This window comes from Rissa tridactyla, chromosome 4 (assembly GCF_028500815.1).
Source record: "Rissa tridactyla isolate bRisTri1 chromosome 4, bRisTri1.patW.cur.20221130, whole genome shotgun sequence".
NCBI classification, from domain to species: domain Eukaryota; kingdom Metazoa; phylum Chordata; class Aves; order Charadriiformes; family Laridae; genus Rissa; species Rissa tridactyla.
This window is the reverse complement of record NC_071469.1, coordinates 43,317,849-43,337,044: the sequence shown is the minus strand read 5'-3', so window position 1 is coordinate 43,337,044 and position 19,196 is coordinate 43,317,849. Positions and strand designations below refer to the sequence as shown.

The following is a 19,196-nucleotide window of genomic DNA, read 5'->3' as shown; positions in this document are numbered from 1 at the left end:
TCACAAAATCCTGCAGAAACAGCAAACTCCAGAAAGGCAATGATCAGTTTATCAAGGAACTGAGGCTAAAACAGCATTGAAGAGAACAGAAGGAGAAAGGGCATTAAAATTTGAAGTCTGAATGGAGATAAAGAATTGCAATCCTTTTCATCATTTCTCTTATGTGTCCTAGCTATATACATTCTTCAGTGATGCCTTTAGTGGAAGAAACTCTTCTATTCTTGTAGCTCAACAAAATTACTGAAAGTACATCGCACACTTCTACTGCACCTTTGCTAATTTAAGATTATCTGCTACTGGGCATCACTTTTTTCCCCTCACCAAATGTGAGAGCTCAAATGGCTTCCAACTAAACCTGTTCTTCCCTTCTTCCTAGCACACAACACAGGATTATAGGTTATCTTTTCTTCTGTTGTGCTGTAAAGTTTCTGAATTGGTTTAGTGCTCTGATTAAAATCAAGTCTTTTCATTCTTTTCTCTCTCAGCTAATGTATAGCAACCTGCTAAAGCCGCATCCCATCTGTTCCTATTCAGTCCAACAGTGATTGGTGATTGATTTTTATTAAAAAGGGACACACAAATTATAAATGAGTTTCTTTGTTCTATGGATTTAGTTTACGTAGCTAAAAGTGCAAGTACCGACCACATAATGAATTGCTTCCGTTTTTGTCTCGTTCTGGTTTTTGTCCTATAAGAATACTTGCTATTAGCACACCAAATAACGTTGCAGTATCTACTTCATGCAACTTCTCTCATTCTGTTCACTGGGGAGCTATGCTGTGAAGTATTTGTTCTCTAGGTTTTTTTAATAAACCTTAAGCCCACAAGCCAGTTAAGTGTAACTAAGCTTATAAATAATGAGACACAGTAAAAGCATAACGCCCAGTTTCTTCTGGAATCTGGATAATTCCAGGATTGTGATTCTTGATGACCGGAATTATTGATTCAAATGTCAGACTTCGATATCTAGCTTTTACAGTGCATTCTCTGGAAGTAAATAATTTCATTTCCCTATTCTGTGCTACGTCATTGTTTCAAATTGTGAATGGCATCAATTTTTACCCATTCTCATAAATTCAATGGTTTTCTTCAGATAACTTTGATTTCTTCTGCTGTTTGAAGCTTTTGATAGATCAGACACAAGCACATGTCTCTTGCGATTGCTATTCGCATTGTCTCTTTTGTCACTGTTGGAAGTTGAGAAGCAGAGGTGAAATTCTCATTGGGCCCCAAGAGGAAGATTCAGATTACGGAAATTGCTTTGTAAGCTTTGGTTGCTAGACTCCATCAGATCCAAGGTTCATTTGGAGCTGCTTGCTGCAATTCAACCCCTGCCCCTCGCCCCAGCACGTAGGTTTTAAACTGGTGGCATTTCTTTAGGACTCTACTATTACTGAAAGCTCTCTCCTGTACAATATGCTCTCTTAATTAGCAAAAGCCAGACCACTGGATGATGTTTCAGCATGGAAGGAATGCGATAAGAAAACAGTTTGTTCCTTTGGAAGTCTCTTGCTTTCACAGTGCTTGGTTATTTTGATGAGCTTTCTCTTGGTCTTGAAAGAATCACAGGTTTTAGCTGCAGTGCTCAAACTGAAAGAGTAGCTTAAGGGAAATTGGACTTCGCTTTTCATGTGGTTAAACTACATCAAAATGTATGTGGCCTATTTTAATCTTTACTGCTTTCTTTGCAGGTAATGTGCAGGTTTTATAAATCATATCCAGTCAATAAATAATAGTCCTGTTCTCGGAGATAGAATTCTTGAATTCTTGTCTCTTGTATCTTCTAAAAATTAAGTTATCTCTGTCTTTACTTATTTTAATAGATATATTTTTTTTCTCTTAATTCTTGTTCTTCACTAGTTCGCAATTCATTTGGGGAACCAAAGTCTGTTCTTTTTTAGGGTTGACTAATGGACTTTAAAACATTTTATGGAATTTGTCAAGAAGAGTATAGAACAGTGTTAATCTTGGTTAACACAGCTTAATTTCTGCTTTGCTTTTTGAAAGAAAAGATGCAAATAAATCTTCTTGTCTCTTTTTTTTTCTTGTGGGAAATAACCTTACAGGGCTTTTTTACCTGCTTGTTTAATGTGGCATAATTGGTTTTGAGTATTGCATCTTGCAGAACTTGAAACCAAATGATGGTGAGCATTTTATTCAGGCATTGTTTAATTGACAACTGAGTAAAAGAAGCCACTTTTAGCTAGAGAATCCCTCATCCATACTGTACTCTGTTGTTACAGTTTTATAGCTCTGAAATTGCACACCAACAATACTATAATGTGCAGTCTGTAATATTGTTTAGAATGAATGAAGACAAACTTTCATTATGTCCCTATTTTCTGTCTAATGAAATAGCACTGCAGTCTCATTAATAGATCAGAAACCCATGTATTCAGCTATCAGTCTGTTATTAACATGGGTTTATATTACCAATGGAGCTTGCATTTTTCCCGTAGTAGTAGGATATGACCAATATAGCTTACATTTTTCCCTTAGTAGGGATATATTACTAACTGCGTATACATTTCATATCAGGTAGGATCCTTGTATTTGGACACTAATCTCTAAATGGTTTCTTCGGAACCATTTCACTGAATTTAAAATATTTTGTGCAAAGTGGGAAATCACTTCATAAGGGCCCTGTAAGCGTATTTGACTCCGGTATGGGAACATCATATAAAGACAAAAGTATACTCTCTCATGTCATGTTTCGATTTTAAATCAGCTTTAGCCTGTAGTATTGGTTTCTAACTTGCCACTTTTTGTTTTTAATGATGAATTTGTTTTAATATATGTTCTTGTTTTAGCAGGTAAAGAGACATAATTTAATATTTTAAAACATGCATTAGTTATCTCTAAACTACATTAACTTAGTGTTGTTTAAAACCCATTTTGCATGATGCCTTTTCCATTAACCTTGTCTAGTTTATTTAAACAAAAAATCTTGTTTAACAAGCATTTTGCTGAGAGCAAAATTAACCATCACCTAAAAATGAGGTAGCTTCTGGTGAATCTCTTTAGCTTTTGCTATCTTTAAAAAAAGCTGTTATTTAGTGTAATGCGATAGTCATTGCTCAACTTGGCAGCAGCATCCAGCCCCTTCTCATTATGTACACAACACTGTGATTAATCCATTAGTTCCCCTCCTAGTGTTCAGCATATCCTGTCCAAATACATAACCATTCCTGCCTCTAAAAATTGTTAAGCTTTTCAGCTGGCTGAACTTAGAGATGTTCTTTCTACAGTGTCTGAGCTGACATAAATATGTTACAGATACTTGGTTAAACGCCCTGTGGAAGGATGTCAGGCAGAGCCACACAGCAACAGAAGTCAGGAAATACAAAGTCGAGATTGACACTCCCTTCTTAACTTTGTGTTTCCTGGCTTTTGTTGGCTTGCGTCAGAACCATAGCTGTGTTTTAAATATAACCTTGTTTATCAATCAATTCTTGAGACACTGCCTCAGGATATTTGTAATAATATTTTTAATATAGTATTGTTATCAATGATCAACATGTTGGAATTACACAGGGTTAATTTGGGGTCAGGGGCTTTCACAAAGATGCTCTCTGTCTCATCTGCAGTTTTCCACCTCTTCCTCGCTCCTAGCTTTCTTACAAGCGAAACAGTTTGGAAAGATAGCGGGAACAGCACTGTGCTTCACGCCAGCTTCCCTCAAACGTGGAGCAGCGTGTGGCCTAGAGAAGCGTTCTCTCAGGAGATCAGTTTAGATCTTGCAGTTTGCTTTTCACAGTCTGGTAACAAAATAAAGCCAGTAAACTTAACTGCACACAAATATACTTAAAAATGTGTCTTGCCTTTTTCTTAATGTGAATTGGGCAATCGGTACAATTACTTCCAGGCTGAAGAAATTTAGGAAGCGCTTGCCTAACTGTTGCTGTCTGAGCTGTCTTTAAAGGGGTCTTCTTCAGCCTATCAATTCAGAGTTGTAGAATGAATATCTAGTATTTGTATAAATATTGTATGAAGCCTTGGAAGGCTTCAGAGGGAGTGAAAGAGGAAGGATCTCATTTGTGTTTCGGTTGTACCATAAGGTAAGATGAAATTTCTCAGTGTTCAGAGAAGACTGCATAAGGTGTGAAGTTTAAGAGCACCATGTAAACCAAAGCAACAAATTAACGGAATAAAATGAAGCAGTGTTTAACCCTGCTTTATACATGCTTTCCCAGCTTACAAAGCACTTACTTTGGGAAAGAGTAATCGATATAGAGCAAACTTGACTGTAATTCTGGAGTTAGAACTTTGCATTTTACAAGAGCCCATACAGTATTTTAACTGTTTAACCACCATGTCTGCTGCCAAGTTTGGTTTATAACCTAACTAAAAGGGACTAAACGAGGGAGAGTGAAAATAAAGTAACACTTTGCATGAAATTGGGGCTGAGGTTCTCTTCTTTCCACCAATTTCAGGGCAATAGCTTGTTAGAATTGTGTGCGTGTCCTTTGATCTGCATTTTCATGGGATTATTTTCACGTTTGCCTGTCGCACCTTCTCATGGATAACTCTAAAAACCCCTTCCTTTCCCTCCAAACCCTATTCTTGTGTGTGCTTGTTGGTTTGAAAACCTGGGACATTTTAGCTACCTACAGTAATAGCGCTCGACTTGTCCCCCCTGTTCCTCCAGGAAAGGAAGTTCTTCAAAGGCTTCTTTGGAAAAGTAAGTTTAATGCCTCATTTGTGCTTGCACTATAAGGAGTTACATCCCTGGTATAGCACTGCCACAAAATCAGGGTGTTGAGAGTCCCCTAATCCATTTCAGAATAATTTGCTTCTGAAACAGACTTGGAAATACATTGATCAAACAAAGAATACGGCTAAAAAGCAACCTGAAACAGAAACTTAAATCTGCGTGGACTGTATCGGAAATCCAGTGTTCTGAAGTGATTTGGTCTTCCTGGAAAAAAAAAAAAGTGAATTTTCCTTTCTAAACCCTTAAACTTGGGCGGGCCTACATCACCTGGGAAAACATCTAGAGGAGTTGGGGTCTGTGCCTTGTAAGTGCTTCATGGTTGGCTGCCTGGCACCACCACGTTGACCCAAATGTTAGCACTGGGAGAAAGCAGCGTCCCTACACATACCGACTCTTATACCTTTCTTTTTTGAGCACAGTCCTATTTCAAAAGTATACGAAGATGAGACTAGGCATTTACCTACTATGTTTTTCTAATTGCAACTCAACTGTAGAACTGAAAAATTTACTGTTTATATTGTTGTTCTTGTTTTCATGAGGACAGTGTCTTAGATGGGAAGAGAAGCAACTCTTTGTCCTTATTAAGAATGCACTGTACTGGCGGCTGGGTGGTTTTATTCCTGCTGTCTACATCTCTGCAAGGTGGTGCGTGTAGACCTCTGAAAGAGCTCTCTCTCTTGCCTCTCATCTGTTCACTACCTCTGCATTTACAATTCCTGTAAAACATTTTAATTTCGTTTTCATGTAGAGTTAATCTAAGATATGGCTTCTGAAGTATCTTCTTATAAAATGAACTTTGGCTCAAATAGAAACTAACAGGTTTGTAACTTTCATACATACAAAAATCTTTTGGAGCATATTTGGTCACAAATTTGTTTTGGCATTACTTGGGAGTAAATAAAGTTGTTTTTTTCACCTTTTTCACCTTTCACTCAGGTAGGGATGCATGTCACAGAGGGACAGCTGTTTCCCCAATTCAGGTTTCTTCCAATGATCTGGGAAAGCACGTATCTAAAGCGTAGTGATAGTGAAGGGCCAAAATACAGTAGGTAGGTGGTAATCTGTCAGATTAATCAGATCATTCCTACAGGCGAACAAAATTTAAGAGCTGGGATCCACAAAGAATGCAGTGAAAACAAGCTGTTTGATTTACAATCGAAAATGCTAACTACTACTTACAATTTGTTTAAAACAAATAGAAAAACCTGCACCTTAACCTCATCAGATATGTTAGATTTCTTTCTGCTTGCTGATATTAATTTATTTTAGGATACATAAGGAAGTAAAGATGTAAAAGGACAGAGCTTTGCATAGCACTTAAAATCTGTCTTTGACTTTTTTAGTTATCTATTAAATATGCCAGCTTCCCCATTACATCTTAGTAGCTTTTTTTATGAAGTCCAGTACTTTGCCACAGCCTTGTAGATTTGCTTTGCCTTTTGTTATAATACCTTGCCAAAGAGGCACCTACTTCTACTTCAGCCTGTGAAGTTATATTAGTTAGCATTGAAAGCACTTAAATCCAAAGATATCCCCACAGTGTCAGTATGGCAGTGCTGGCAACAATAGGCCAAATCTAGGGGAAAAACTGCAAAAAAAAAAAAAGACAGCTGTTCTCTTTTTAATATTTGAGAAATACTAATAACTCTAATATCTTTTGGCTGTCTTATCTATAATTTTTCCACAGATGCCTTGCATGGGGATTAATATAATATTCCAAACCGCAGAGCTGCTTAAAACGTCCTACCAGCTTTCAAATAGTCAGTCTAGACAGGTTTGCTTCTTTCCCTGCCCATGTTTTCTCCCCTAAAAGGTAAAACTGATGGATTTCAAGTGTTTAGTATTGAAAATACTCTCTTTTCAGCTTTAAGTACAAATTAGTGTCTGTTGATAGCTTCAGGTTAGGCTTCTGCAGTTTTATTTTATGTAGCATATGCAATGTAACTGAATCAACTGTCTTTTTAGGCAGCTCTTCATATTTTAAAACTTAAGCTTTTCTGTTGTAATGAATAGTAGTATGGATTCAGTGATCTTTCCCATGTTTTGCTTCCATTGAGCGCATGTATTTCTCATCATGCAATGGTTTATGCAGGGACTGAAATGAAAGATTTTCTTTTTATGTACCTTAGGCTCCAGATATATCTTACAGCTGTTTGTAAGTCCCAGGACAGAATAAAATAAGCAGAAAGACTAGAAACAATTTAAAGTGTTTAAAAAGATGCCTTATTGGGCAACTTTTAATTCTGCTCTGGTATCCTTAAGACTTTATTTTCCAGCTTACAATATAGCTGCTTATGATCTCCACATTCCTATTGCCTCTAACAGTTAAATTTTTGTGACCTGCACTGTTGATTAGAAAATGCGCATTTCAGATTTAGTCCACTTCATTTTATTTTTTTGTTTTGTTTTTGTGGATGCCCATCTCTGTTGGAGAGGTTTCCCTTGTACCCAACACACAGTGGTCCTGCTTTGTCTTTGGGCCTTGTTGTCTGTTAAGACCAATGCCTCACCCACCCTCCTGGAGACCTCTGAGGGCTCCGAAGTTAGTCTGGGTAACGAATCTCGCACTGGAGCAGATACCTGATCTCCTCAGAAGTGCTGAGCGGCGAGGTTTCTATTGGGGCTGACTCAGTACTGACAGATCAGGCTCCTGGGAGTTGGTGGCACCCGTGGCTCCTCCAGCAGTCCTGTCGTCCAAAAGCTCTTGAATATGAAGACAAGCTACTGATACGGATGTCTAGATGAGTCCCTTGGTAGCAACATTTAAGACCACACTGTTCCAGTAGATATTGACCATTTGCTTTAAATACATTTGTACATTTGTTTGGAGTCACCTAAACCTTTCAGCGTTCCTGCATTGGAGGTCACTTCCCATGCAGTATCTTGCTTCTGGTCTGATCTTTGTCCAGTGGGTGCCAGGAGTGCAAACGCTCATCTCTACTTTCTAATCACAATATACGTGGCAATATCCCACCCATTACAGAGTAGTACTTTGATTTGTATAGCCAATATAAACTGATTGGAGAAGTATGTTCATATACATCACTTGCAGACACAGATAAGCTGACGATTCAGTAAAATCATACGTTGCCCAACAGTAGTAGCTGTGGGTTTGGGATATAGACTGCAAGGACTTACCCCTTCTAAGCACTGCACGCACCATAAATTTAGAAGAAGGAATTGGGAGATAAAAGTGTGTTTTCTGTTTTCCTTAGTGTAGCAAACCCGTGTTTGGTTATCTTGCATGAGGAACCTTCTGTTTCCAGTGGGAGAGGAGGACTTAGACAGCCCTTTAGGCTTTTCATTTTATTCTGAGAAACATGAAGTTCCATGTCTTAGCTGTTTCTAAATCCTCATTTGGTAAAATAGCAGGTGAGGAGTAGCTCTGCTGAAGATCAGTACTGCTCTATGAAGTACCCAGCTCAGTTAAACTTGACTTGTTTAATACAAACTTCAGGAACCATTCACTCTTTCTGCAGAAACAAGGTTTTTACTGCTTGTTGGGGAAAGACATGTATCTCAGTTTCTAATGCTGATAATCTAAACCAAACAGTTACCTGCAGGCATTGTCTTCACTTAATTGTTTGTATTTGCTTGGAATAGAGATTTTAGAACTATTAACAGCTTAGAAGTAACTGGTACTCCTTTTAAAAACAGTTCAAGGAGACAAACCTCTACAAACTACTTGCTTTTGGGTTTAATAGGGACTTTTATGCTATGGAAGCTGTCTGAGCATTGAAAATATAGACTATATTTTGTGGCTATCAGTATTTACTGCCTTTTAACACCAAAACTTAGAAGTGACTTTTACATGCTGCAATATATATATATATATAAAAACACAAATGGTGGTAAATTTAATTACATCTTCCTTTGTGAATTATACTCTTTCCATTAAGGAATTCCAGAATCTGACAGTTTTACTTTAAACTTTCTCTGGGGTATCCAGCAGGCTGATGGACATTTAGAAACTTGCTTCTGCGGGCAACTCTCCATAGCTTGCTTTCATGCTGTGCTTATTTTCTCTCTTTTCTCTTTTAATCACTCTTCCGTACAAGTCAGTGCCGTTCTCTGTTCTCACCAAGCTTTTTGAAAATGCTCGGGTTGTCATTGCTGCTTCCGAAATTGGGACAGATAGTTCCTTCCCAAAAACAAACAGAAGTCCTGCCAGGCCTGTTTTCTTCACAGTTACTGCTTTCTCTGAGAATGAAACCGATGTGATGTAGCAGGAGACTTTTCACTCCAAGATATTTCATCCTTACAGCATTAAAATTGATGTTGCAGACTTGGTAGCTTATGCCAGAATGTGTGCCTGCTCCATTACTTGCCATATAAATATAAATTATATACATCCGCAATGAACTATTAAAAAAAATAAAATAATTGCAATTCTTGCATGAAGCCATTAGCTGATACCCCTTCATCTTTTGTTGTTGTTGTTGCTCTCTTTATTCCCCGCAGCGGTCTGTGGCGGGTGCCATTAGCAGCCACAAACTATGTGAACCCAGTGCTTCAAAAAAAGTTATAGGGAGAATAGTTTATTAGCTGGCTTAAAGTATGAGCCTTGTGAATTAAAGTAACACATTAAAAAAATAAATTATTTTGCTAGTAGTATTTCTCTGTAACAACCAGTGAAATTATGTTGACATCTTGTACCTATTTTATGTTCAATTAATTGGTTTCAGGAGAATATTGTGTCAAGTGTTTATAGTGTTTTCTGTAACTTTCCCTCAAAAAGTAAACAGTCGAGAAAGAATCTGTAGTTTAAATGGCTCCTGAAGACTTCCTGTGTTTCCCACTTTTACTTACCCTCCGCTTGTGGCAGCTGAAAGTTCCCACAGTCAGATCTTGGATAAAAGCCAGACAGCTCCTCCGCTGCGTCAGCCTGCCACGCACCATTGCTTTCTCAAGATACACGCCAAATGGTTAAGAAATCGTATTTTTCCACTTCTCTTCCAAGATGTGACATTTAGCTCTTAATAAATTAGTGAAACATGTTTTGGATGATTGATCTTAGCATTAAGCTCATAACACAGCAACTGATGATTTTTGGGTGCTTTTGACACCGGTTTAAGGTGATGCCATGATTCTGCCATGCGACTATTGGGGCAGAGGGTAGGGCTGGTGGAAATACCAGGTAAGAATTCTCCTATGTTTAAACTTGTGCTCAAGAAGCTACCTGTGGTGTAACTCCTTATGAATTAGTGTTTTTCTTACTCTTTAGTGGAATTCTTCACCCACTTGGTCGGTCTTGAATTCTTTACTGTCAGTGGACGTACACCCTGTTTTTGCCTCCACCCGTCCTTTGCCCTCTCCCCATCCCCACAACGTGCTGTTTCTGGAATACTGGCTTTGGCTTGGTTCTCTGAATGTTTTGCAACTTGGATTGAGTATCTGGCTTTGGGCACCCTACTGACCGTGGACTTCATCTACACTTACTGTTATGGTTCTTGGAAAGGGGAAGCGGGTGGCAGTCTGATGCTGTTGGCATAAACCTGTTTTTGTTTTTTTTTCTTTTTTTTTTCTTTTTCTGAAAGTCTGGGAAGAAAGCCGTTAAAGCAGTCCTGTGGGTTTCGGCGGATGGACTCAGAGTTGTAGATGAGAAAACAAAGGTTAGATTTCCCTGGACAAAAGTTTTTAATCTTTCTATAATAACGTATGTGCTATAACTTTAAATGGACACCAATCTTTATGTTACTGCAAATGTTGGTATTTGAAAGGAAGACTGAAGTGTCTGGTTAGTTTAATCATTCCTTGCTTTGTAAACATATGTATGCCTGCTAATTTTTTTTCCCCAGTTAATTCCACACTACTCTCAAGACATGTTTCATAAAATGCAGCAGGTAGCAAAAGCTTGGGCTATTTTTTGTTGCATTTACCAGATGAAGCGTTTTTTTCCCTGATAAGCTCTGTTGATATTGAACTAGGAGAGTCCCTTGGCTTTGTTCTGCACCGCTGCAGGAGGCCGCCATAGTAATACGTGAGCAAACTCACATTAATCAATATAATTTTCAGTGCATCCAAATCCCAGAGTGGGTCTGAATGAACAAGAACTAGTTTCCAAAAATGTAACGAGCATAGTAAATGAAATAGAGAGGGATTGTGCCTTCAGACTCAAGCTAAATAGTAACCGAGTATCAAATATGATAATTTCTAATTCTAGTATCTAAGCTGTCCTTCTGAAGTGGAAGACTAATGTATTCGCAGCGTGCTTCTGGATTGTTTTAAATATATGTATTTTTTTTTTAATTGGGAAATAGCACAGTATGTACCACCAAGATGCCTGTGTAATAGCAAATGATTCTTGCTTTTATCTAGATGTGGGCAATTAGAAATAAGAGCTTTAGACTTGCCTCTAGAAGTGTACTAGGATTTTAAAAGATGGCCTGGCTACTGGAACATTCTTTACTCCCATATAGTCTGAAAATAATTTGTTTTATATTCATGTCGTTTAACCCTTTGTCAACCTAAAAGATGATTTCTGCAAGCCAGCACTGAGAAGCAGGTAGAGATAATTCGTATCCTCCTGTGGTCAGCTGCCAGTCACATACCTGCTCTGTGGCTGGGCTTCTCTAGGGCTGCGCTTACCGTGTCGTTCTTGAGCGCTAAAGTTACCGCCTCTTAAGAATTCAGTTTCTGATACAAACGTACTTAGGTAGTTGAATTCAGTCTACTGATTGCCTCACTTAAAAATAACAATACATGTATTATTTTTAGAAATGTTACTGCATATATCTAATATTTTAAAACTGAATTTTAATAAATTGTGCAGACCCTGGAGGAAATTAAAAGCACAGGGCTTAAAAAGAGAATATGCTATTGCCTCCTGGTGGTTGATTACATTAGCACAGGTGCCAAGTACTAACCACTAACTAAAAGGAACGATTTTGAAAAAAATATTGAAAAAATAATTTTTAATGACGATAGCATAGTTGTTAAATTATGTTGTTTCCTTTTTAGAAACACTTCTCCCATCAATCTGTGGGAACAAATCAGGGCTGTGTGGTACTACCAGTGCTGCTGGTGCTTTTCCATTGCATCCCTCTTGGCTAATTGCAGATCAGCTTTTGCTTTTTGGGTGGCAGCTGCTTAGACCTTTCCACACTTGCAGACCATTCCCATAAGTTTCAGCATTGTGTTTTAACCACAGTAAAGATTTATTTTTTTTTTTGATTGCAAGACTACCGGAGCTGCTGTAAACATAAAATAAAACAAAAATGTGAGCTCCATAGTCTAGAGGAGAGATCTTAGGAATTGTTTGTCCTCCTAGATTCTTAAGTGGTGCCTTGGCACGCTTCTTCCAAAGGTGGCTGGTGGAAAATGTCGTCTGTCCTCTTTGTTTCATACTGGGAATAGATTCTGAATGGTGAATTCATTGACAGATCATTGTAGCCACATGAGGTTACCCTCTTTTTATTGTAACTTGTCTTCTTGCAGTTAACACTGAAAATGACTTGTTCAAGTGTTTCTCTGTATTTCCTCACGCTTCTTTTATTGTGGGGGGCGGGGATTTTTTTCCCTCTAGGATCTTATAGTTGATCAGACAATAGAGAAGGTTTCTTTCTGCGCACCAGACAGGAACTTTGACCGGGCATTCTCATACATCTGTCGAGATGGCACGACGAGACGCTGGATATGCCACTGCTTTATGGCTGTAAAGGACACGGTAAGTTTAATATGGTGGTATCCAGCTCTTCCAGCTTCTAGCTGGAAGTTATGATTGGAAAAATTAACTACCTAGAACACTGCAATATGTTTTGACTTCAGCTAAAATATTAGTTAGTCCTTGCAAATTATTTTAGTTCTAATTCTTTATATGTGAATTATTTGCCATCCCTCTGTGGTGTCATCTTGTGGAGAGAAATGGTGCCCAGCATGTGTATAAATGGAATGCAGTCAGCCTCAGATATCTCTAGCAGAAGGGAACTACTCTTCTAAAAATAGACAGGAGATATTCTCATCTGAAAATGTATACAGCCAAAAACTGAAACAGCAATGACAGTTTTTCCAGGATAAAATCATAGTGAGTAAATACAGAGTGGTTATGAATGCAGCCTCTTGTATGCGAATGTTATCTTGAATGGAAAGTCATCTGAATGTTAAGAGATGAAGTTAAACTGAATTAAATTAGCATCCTGTTTGCTTCTAAATGATAGAGATTTTTCCAGTAGAAGGTTTGAAAGTAAGTTACTTCTATCAGTCTCCTGCTGTGTAGACTTAAGTTATTTAACTCCCTCATCTGGCCTTTTTCCTCTTTCTGCTTTGTGTTGAATCCCACCCATATTACACAAAGCGCTTGAAACCTCATGCAAATTCATTGCGTGAGCTCCACATAGCTGCATGTTCAGGGCAATTGTACTTGACAATTTATCATTTTTCTTTAAAGAGAAATTCCCAGTTAAAACTATGTTAGAGCTGGAGCGTTTCTATTTTCCTCTGTGAATAACAGGTCAATTCACTTATTGATTATAATCGATGAGTTGAGCTGCTGGTAGTAGTAGCACTTCTGACTCAGCTGTAGCCGCCGTATCAGCTGGATTGCTGGACTTCCTCCGACTTGAATTCCCTTTCCTTATTGCAGACAGTGGATCCTTTTGACCTCACTGGTTAATAATGGAAGTGCTTTTCAGAAGGCACTCTTAATACTAACATGGGCAGTTGGTCAGGGCCATTAAGAGGTGTAAGTAATCACCATTGCATTTCTAATTTTCACACTTGCACCCAACCGTAGTGTCTCCCTGAGCCCTCTGTAAACTTTCTCCATCTGAGAATAGCACTTATCTGTCCTTCAGGACTTACACCTGCTTAAGATATCTTCACAAACGTTTCTTTGTGCACAACTGTATCCAGAGGCAAGGGATCCGTGCAGGCACGTTAGCACACTCGCATCTTAGTAGCAGTTGAACTAAACAGATATCCAGCAATCTCTTTCATTTCTGGGTGGCCTTGTTGAGCACTGCTTGTGCATTATTTGTTGGCGGTCTTTATATGCCGTGTTTAATTTAGAGCCATACAAAAGGTGGCCAATTACAGTAGTTCTCTCTAATGCCTCAATTAGATCCCTCTTGTAAAGGCAGGTTATGACTTTGCAATGCTCGAAGCACATGTATGTTTCCGTTCCAGTTACTGTATGACGCAATGTTGTCTTGTACAGGGGGAAAGGTTGAGTCATGCCGTGGGCTGTGCATTTGCAGCATGCCTGGAGCGAAAGCAGAAGCGAGAGAAGGAGTGCGGAGTGACTGCCACCTTTGATGCCAGCAGAACCACATTCACTAGAGAGGGGTCATTCAGGGTCACTACAGCTACTGAGCAAGCAGAGAGAGAGGAAATTATGAGACAGATGCCGGATGCTAAAGGTACGGGGTGCGACTTACACAATCATCCAGAGTGAGCAAAACCAGCACGAAGGTGAATTGGAGCCCCTGCAGGGATTGAGGCTTAACGTCTTGGCCACATTCCCTCTCTTGAACCTGATTATGTACAAATCATATTCCCCGTTGCTTGTCACTTCACAAGATGAAAAATGCTCCCAGATTCACTCATAGCGCACTTTCCCAAATCTCTTCTAGAAAAAGTACAAGTGGCTTCATATGCAAAAGCTGCTCCTGCTTTGTGTTGTCAGCCTGCTTTATGGCAGAGAACACTGTAGGTGTACCGTACTAAAAGGCCTTATTAGAAAAATGTTATAAAAATATAACAAGTTCGGCAAACATGAAGTAATCCTTTTTGTAGTCTAACGCTTATGGTAAATGAACAGAAAATTATATGCATTTTTCTTAGAAAATTATGTATTTTTATTTTTAAGGCAGGTTACAAAGTGTATGCATAGAGTTATATTGCATGAGGGAAGAACAGATCCATCAGTGTGCTTTCTAAAAAAACCAACCAGCAACTCTCTCCCCATAAAGCACATGACTGTTGCACTGTTAATTACATTCAAAACTAGTAACTGATTTGAGAGGAGTTAGTTTTTACTTCTTAGCCATTTAAAACGTCATTTAAAGCATTCTGAAATTCAAGCGAAAGTAGAGCTTCTTACCCAAGTTTATTACAAGTAGTGGAGTTCTACAGCTAACAAAAAATAAGTATTATAAATATTGTTCATAGCCCCCTTTACAGTGGAGTGGAACTTTTGTTTCAGAGGGTTCCGCAGCAAGCTTTATGCCGCCACTCGATTGCAAAACTTTAATCTTCGTTTTCATCATCCATCTGCTTGTTCCCATACGTTAGTTTTAGAATGTGCTAAATGAAGCTTAAACACAAGGCCTTTGTTACTTGAGGGCATGAGTCAAAGTCTTGACTCAATGAAGGTGTGTGAAATCCTTTCCAAGAAAGACTGATTAGAAAAGTTTCACTTGAACGAGCAGCTGCAACTCATGGGTACTGAAGCTTGCAAGACAACATAATTAGTTCCTCCTACCATTCCAGCTCCTCAGAAATCTCTAGCGTGACTCCTCTCGTACCAGACTTCTAGTTATTCTGTTGGTGTGCCAACAAAAAAAGTCGTTGTTTCTCCTGAAACGTTTGGAAAGCAGTATAGGTAAAATAAGAGTTCACGTGGGTGTTGAGGTTTCCCCTTCTCCTGCTGTGGTGATGACCTGTGTTTGTTGCCCCCAGAGCCAACTCCCTTGATAAGAGGGAGAGAGTTTTCCTAGAGATGGAGAAATCCCTGTTGCTATTCTAATCATAGGTGTCATGATTTACACTAGGCTTCATCCTACATTTCTGCCGTTAGGCCTGGGTGACAGAAGCATTGTGGTGCTATGCAGAACCCTCCCAAAGGAAGCAGCTGACTTTAAGTCGGAGGAGCTTCCAGCGCAACTAACTAGTGACTGGGTGGTAACGTGACAGCTCGGTTCAGTTAAAGAAGTGACACAGGAAGTCACTAGACGTGGCTGGTGTTAGCAAGGCCTGTCAGCTCAGAGGCTGGGTCTGCCTTGCAGCGCGCTTCCATCTGTCCATAATGTGTTTCCCGGAGGAGCTGGGGAGCTGCAGCCTGAGCACTGAACGCAGCGTAACCTGTTGAGTGCTGCTGCTGTTGCTGCCTTTGGCCCGCTGAAGCTTGTGCAGTGTGTTTGGCTGCCGCTGCTGATTCTGCGGGGGCGGGAGGGTGGCTTTTAAAAGAAGGTCCTAGAGCTGGGTTCTGTTCCCTGCTGCTGCTGAGCTGTGCCGCCCTAAGTAACTTTAAAATACAGTCTGTGGTAATATTTTGGCCACAGTTTTTTGTGAGGCAAAGTAAAGGTCTCAATACGCTTTTTGGTCCTAATCGTAAATGAATTGCAAGTATTTCTAGAGCTGGGGTCTCGGGAGTAGCTAGAAAGAATACGTTTATAAGGCCATCATTTTTTATGAAGTGACTAGCCTTGTAAACTTTGCTTTGGAGACTGGATGTATGTAAAGTGACATGGTGAGGACAAAGAAGAAGAAATGATTCTTCTACTGTGATATTAGAAATTCTTTTGGAAGAATACTATTTATGTAAATTCCTGCCATTTCTCTTTTCAAAACAAGTGGGAGTAGGGGCAGGCAGTTGAACACTACTTTGCTTTACTTTTCTAACCTCACCGTATTTCCTCCAGCAGTTGAAACAGAAGTGAAAACAGTAGCACCAGGTGCTGCACCAAACAATACTGCCCCCTCTTCTGGCTCACCAACCTCTCCTACTGCTGAAGTTGCTGCCTCTCTGGATAAAGAAATGAGCAATCCCCACGCTATTCCACGGAGGCATGCCCCTATAGAACAGCTTGCCAGGCAAGGGTCTTTCAGGGGCTTCCCTGCCCTTAGCCAAAAGATGTCTCCTTTTAAACGCCAGTTGTCTTTGCGAATAAATGAGCTGCCTTCAACAGTGCAAAGGAAGACCGATTTCCCCATGAAAAACTCAGGTAAAACCAAATGGTTGCAGTGAAACATTACCTTAAATTGTCTCTTCCTCCTTTCCTTCTCTGTGGCTTCAAATAACACCTTGTTTTCTAGTAAATCCTTCTTCCTACCTCATGTGGATCACTTCTTGTGAGCAAACAGCACCATGCCAGAAAACTTCTGCTTTGGGAGTAGGCAAGAATTTCAAATGCAGTACTGACATGCAGAAGCCAACAGTTCTAATCTCTGTCTGAAATATTGGAGCACAGCTTGCAGCGCTCCAGGAATGGGTGTCGGTGAAGTAGTAGGTGCTGGCTCTTCCCTCTGAGTCACCGAACCAGTTCCTCCACTTAATGCCAGGGCATCTGGAGAGACAAATCCCTTCAAGGCCTTAACTGCTTGTCGTGGGATCGTGTGATGCTTTTCGGCAGTCTGTCCTTCTGCCTGTGGGAAGTCCTCTTTTTGAGAGCAATGAAATGGCTTTCCACCTTGCATTAAAAGAAACTTTACTGTTTAGGCGGTACAGCTGGCTGTATCAGTAATGCGTGGTACAGTTTTTAGATGATGGTAGTGGGCTTTTCTAGAGTCATCCCAACGTAAACACCTGGGGTGCTCAGTACCTTGCATAATGTCCTAGAATCCCCTTAGCTAGGTTATCCTGCAGGCCAGCTGTACTCTCACTTGGCAACAGAGCTAGTTTTAGGCTTCTAAGCTTTGAAGCAAGAATTACTGTGGCAAAGGCAACACCGACAAAAATACCTAGCCTGGCTTCTCTTATAGTCCTTATTTGGTGACCTGTACTTTAAGACCAGCACTGAGTTTATCGGTTTTATAGTAGCAGTGCACTGCTTACTGGTGATGCTCACTGGTGATGCTCACTGAGCACACTACAGTCTGAGTGTTTCATGATTCAGAACATTTCTGATGCATGTTCCCATGTATGCCGCTGCCAGTGCTGCTTACTGTCACACCACATGCCCTGTGTTGGAATATCCCTCGAAGAATCAATTTTTGGGCATGCCTTCCCCTGAACTGTAGATACGGTGCATGTCGTGTTCTGACATCTTATGGTTTTTGTACTATTTGTGCTTAATTATGCTTGCTCGTGTCAGTTCTGTGCAATGAAGGACTGATGATCAGTACTTTTGAGAAGCAGTGCAATTATTACTAATGAGAACATCTGGTAAGATGGCAGTTTTGCTCCAGATGTTACTTTATGCACGTTATGCTGATACTTGGTTTAAAACTGAACGTCCGTTTTATTTGAGCAGTCAGCTTTTGCCTTTCATAACTCTACCACAGGAGCTAGGGATTTCAGCTACCGCTGAACTGGAGCACTCAACATTCTAACTCTAGACCTAACTTGTCACTGTACATTGCTGTCAGCACGTTTCAGCTTCAACTAGTTACTGGGGAAGTATGTTGTTGGAACACTTAAATCTATCATAAGTATTTTCATTTCACAGAGTGCCAAATCTGAGTGCCAAATCCGTGATATGTTTAGCACTTTAATACTGAAAGATTTAGATCTCTACTAAAGCTATAGAAAACCCTTTTATTTTCTGAAATGAACATCCTCTTACATTAACACAGAGAAGCAGTAATAACCGACTTTAAATCTGGAACGCTGATCTCCTTACCCTCTTGACTTAGTCACAAAATACACTAATGTGGTGTTCTATTTCAGGTCAGGTCTTCAACACAGATTTTAAAAAAAGCTGTCATGCAAATCAGTAGCAGGAACATCTAGGACATTAGGGAACTGATTATATTTCAGTTTTACGTCGGTGTTTGTAAATTGTTTCTATATCCTTTGAACTTCCAATTTAATGAATTTTGTTTACATTTTAGTCCCTGAGGTAGAAGGGGAAACGGACAGCATTAGTGCTCTGTGCTCTCAAATCACCAGTGCTTTCAGCACACCGTCAGAAGATCCTTTCTCTTCGGCCCCCATGACAAAACCAGTGACAGTAGTCGCACCACAGTCTCCTGCCTTTCAAGGTTTGTGATTTCTTTGTGTGCCGTGGTCGTGCTGGATGAGGCTTGAATGCACAGAATGTTCCTTTCCAGTAACACATGGTCTTAATGTCTTGTGCAAGTCCCGTTATCAGTATTCTGGGGGAATGCATCCTGCTTTATTCATCTCGTCTGTTTAGTTTTTCTGTGTTTTTTGTTTTTAACAAAAAGTTCACGCACCTGCCACACGATAGTTACTGTAAAAGGGACTGGCTTTGAGATGACGGCTATTTTAACATTCTCCTGAGCTGCAAAAACCTTAACGAGTGTGTGTCACAGGAACCACATCCCACGAGGGAAGAGATTTTGTGCCACCACATGATTACTATTTTTCACACAAACTCTTGGATAAGTTGTGGAAAGATGCCAACTATAGAACTCATAGCAGCCTCTAATCTTCATTTCCCTGATAGGCTTTTGTACCAGTTGTGTGAAAGAAGAACCTCTCCTTGTTAAATGTAGTTATAGCTACTTTACATCAAAAATCTGTTCTTTCGAATCTAAAATTAATCATACAGTAACTTCTGGTGAGCCATCTCTCTTCTCTGTAAAAACAAATTTAACTTCCGTCAGTCATCAGAACTCAAGATCTCATCAAATACATAAA

The 19,196-nt window shown here is 39.6% G+C and overlaps 1 protein-coding gene across 15 annotated transcripts in view; it reads left to right on the top strand.

The window, feature by feature from the left end:
- NUMB (NUMB endocytic adaptor protein) overlaps positions 1-19,196 on the top strand; it is a 99,322-nt gene that overhangs the window by 76,069 nt on the left and 4,057 nt on the right. For 7 of the 15 annotated variants that reach the window (XM_054198008.1, XM_054198010.1, XM_054198007.1 and 4 more), the window contains 6 exons: positions 4,604-4,681; positions 10,252-10,326; positions 12,240-12,380; positions 13,869-14,070; positions 16,294-16,596; positions 18,425-18,574. In XM_054198008.1, the coding sequence (XP_054053983.1) occupies positions 4,604-4,681; positions 10,252-10,326; positions 12,240-12,380; positions 13,869-14,070; positions 16,294-16,596; positions 18,425-18,574 (949 nt within the window). The remainder of the gene's footprint in view (positions 1-4,603; positions 4,682-10,251; positions 10,327-12,239; positions 12,381-13,868; positions 14,071-16,293; positions 16,597-18,424; positions 18,575-19,196) is intronic. The other 8 variants (XM_054198013.1, XM_054198018.1, XM_054198014.1 and 5 more) reach the window with 4 other exon arrangements.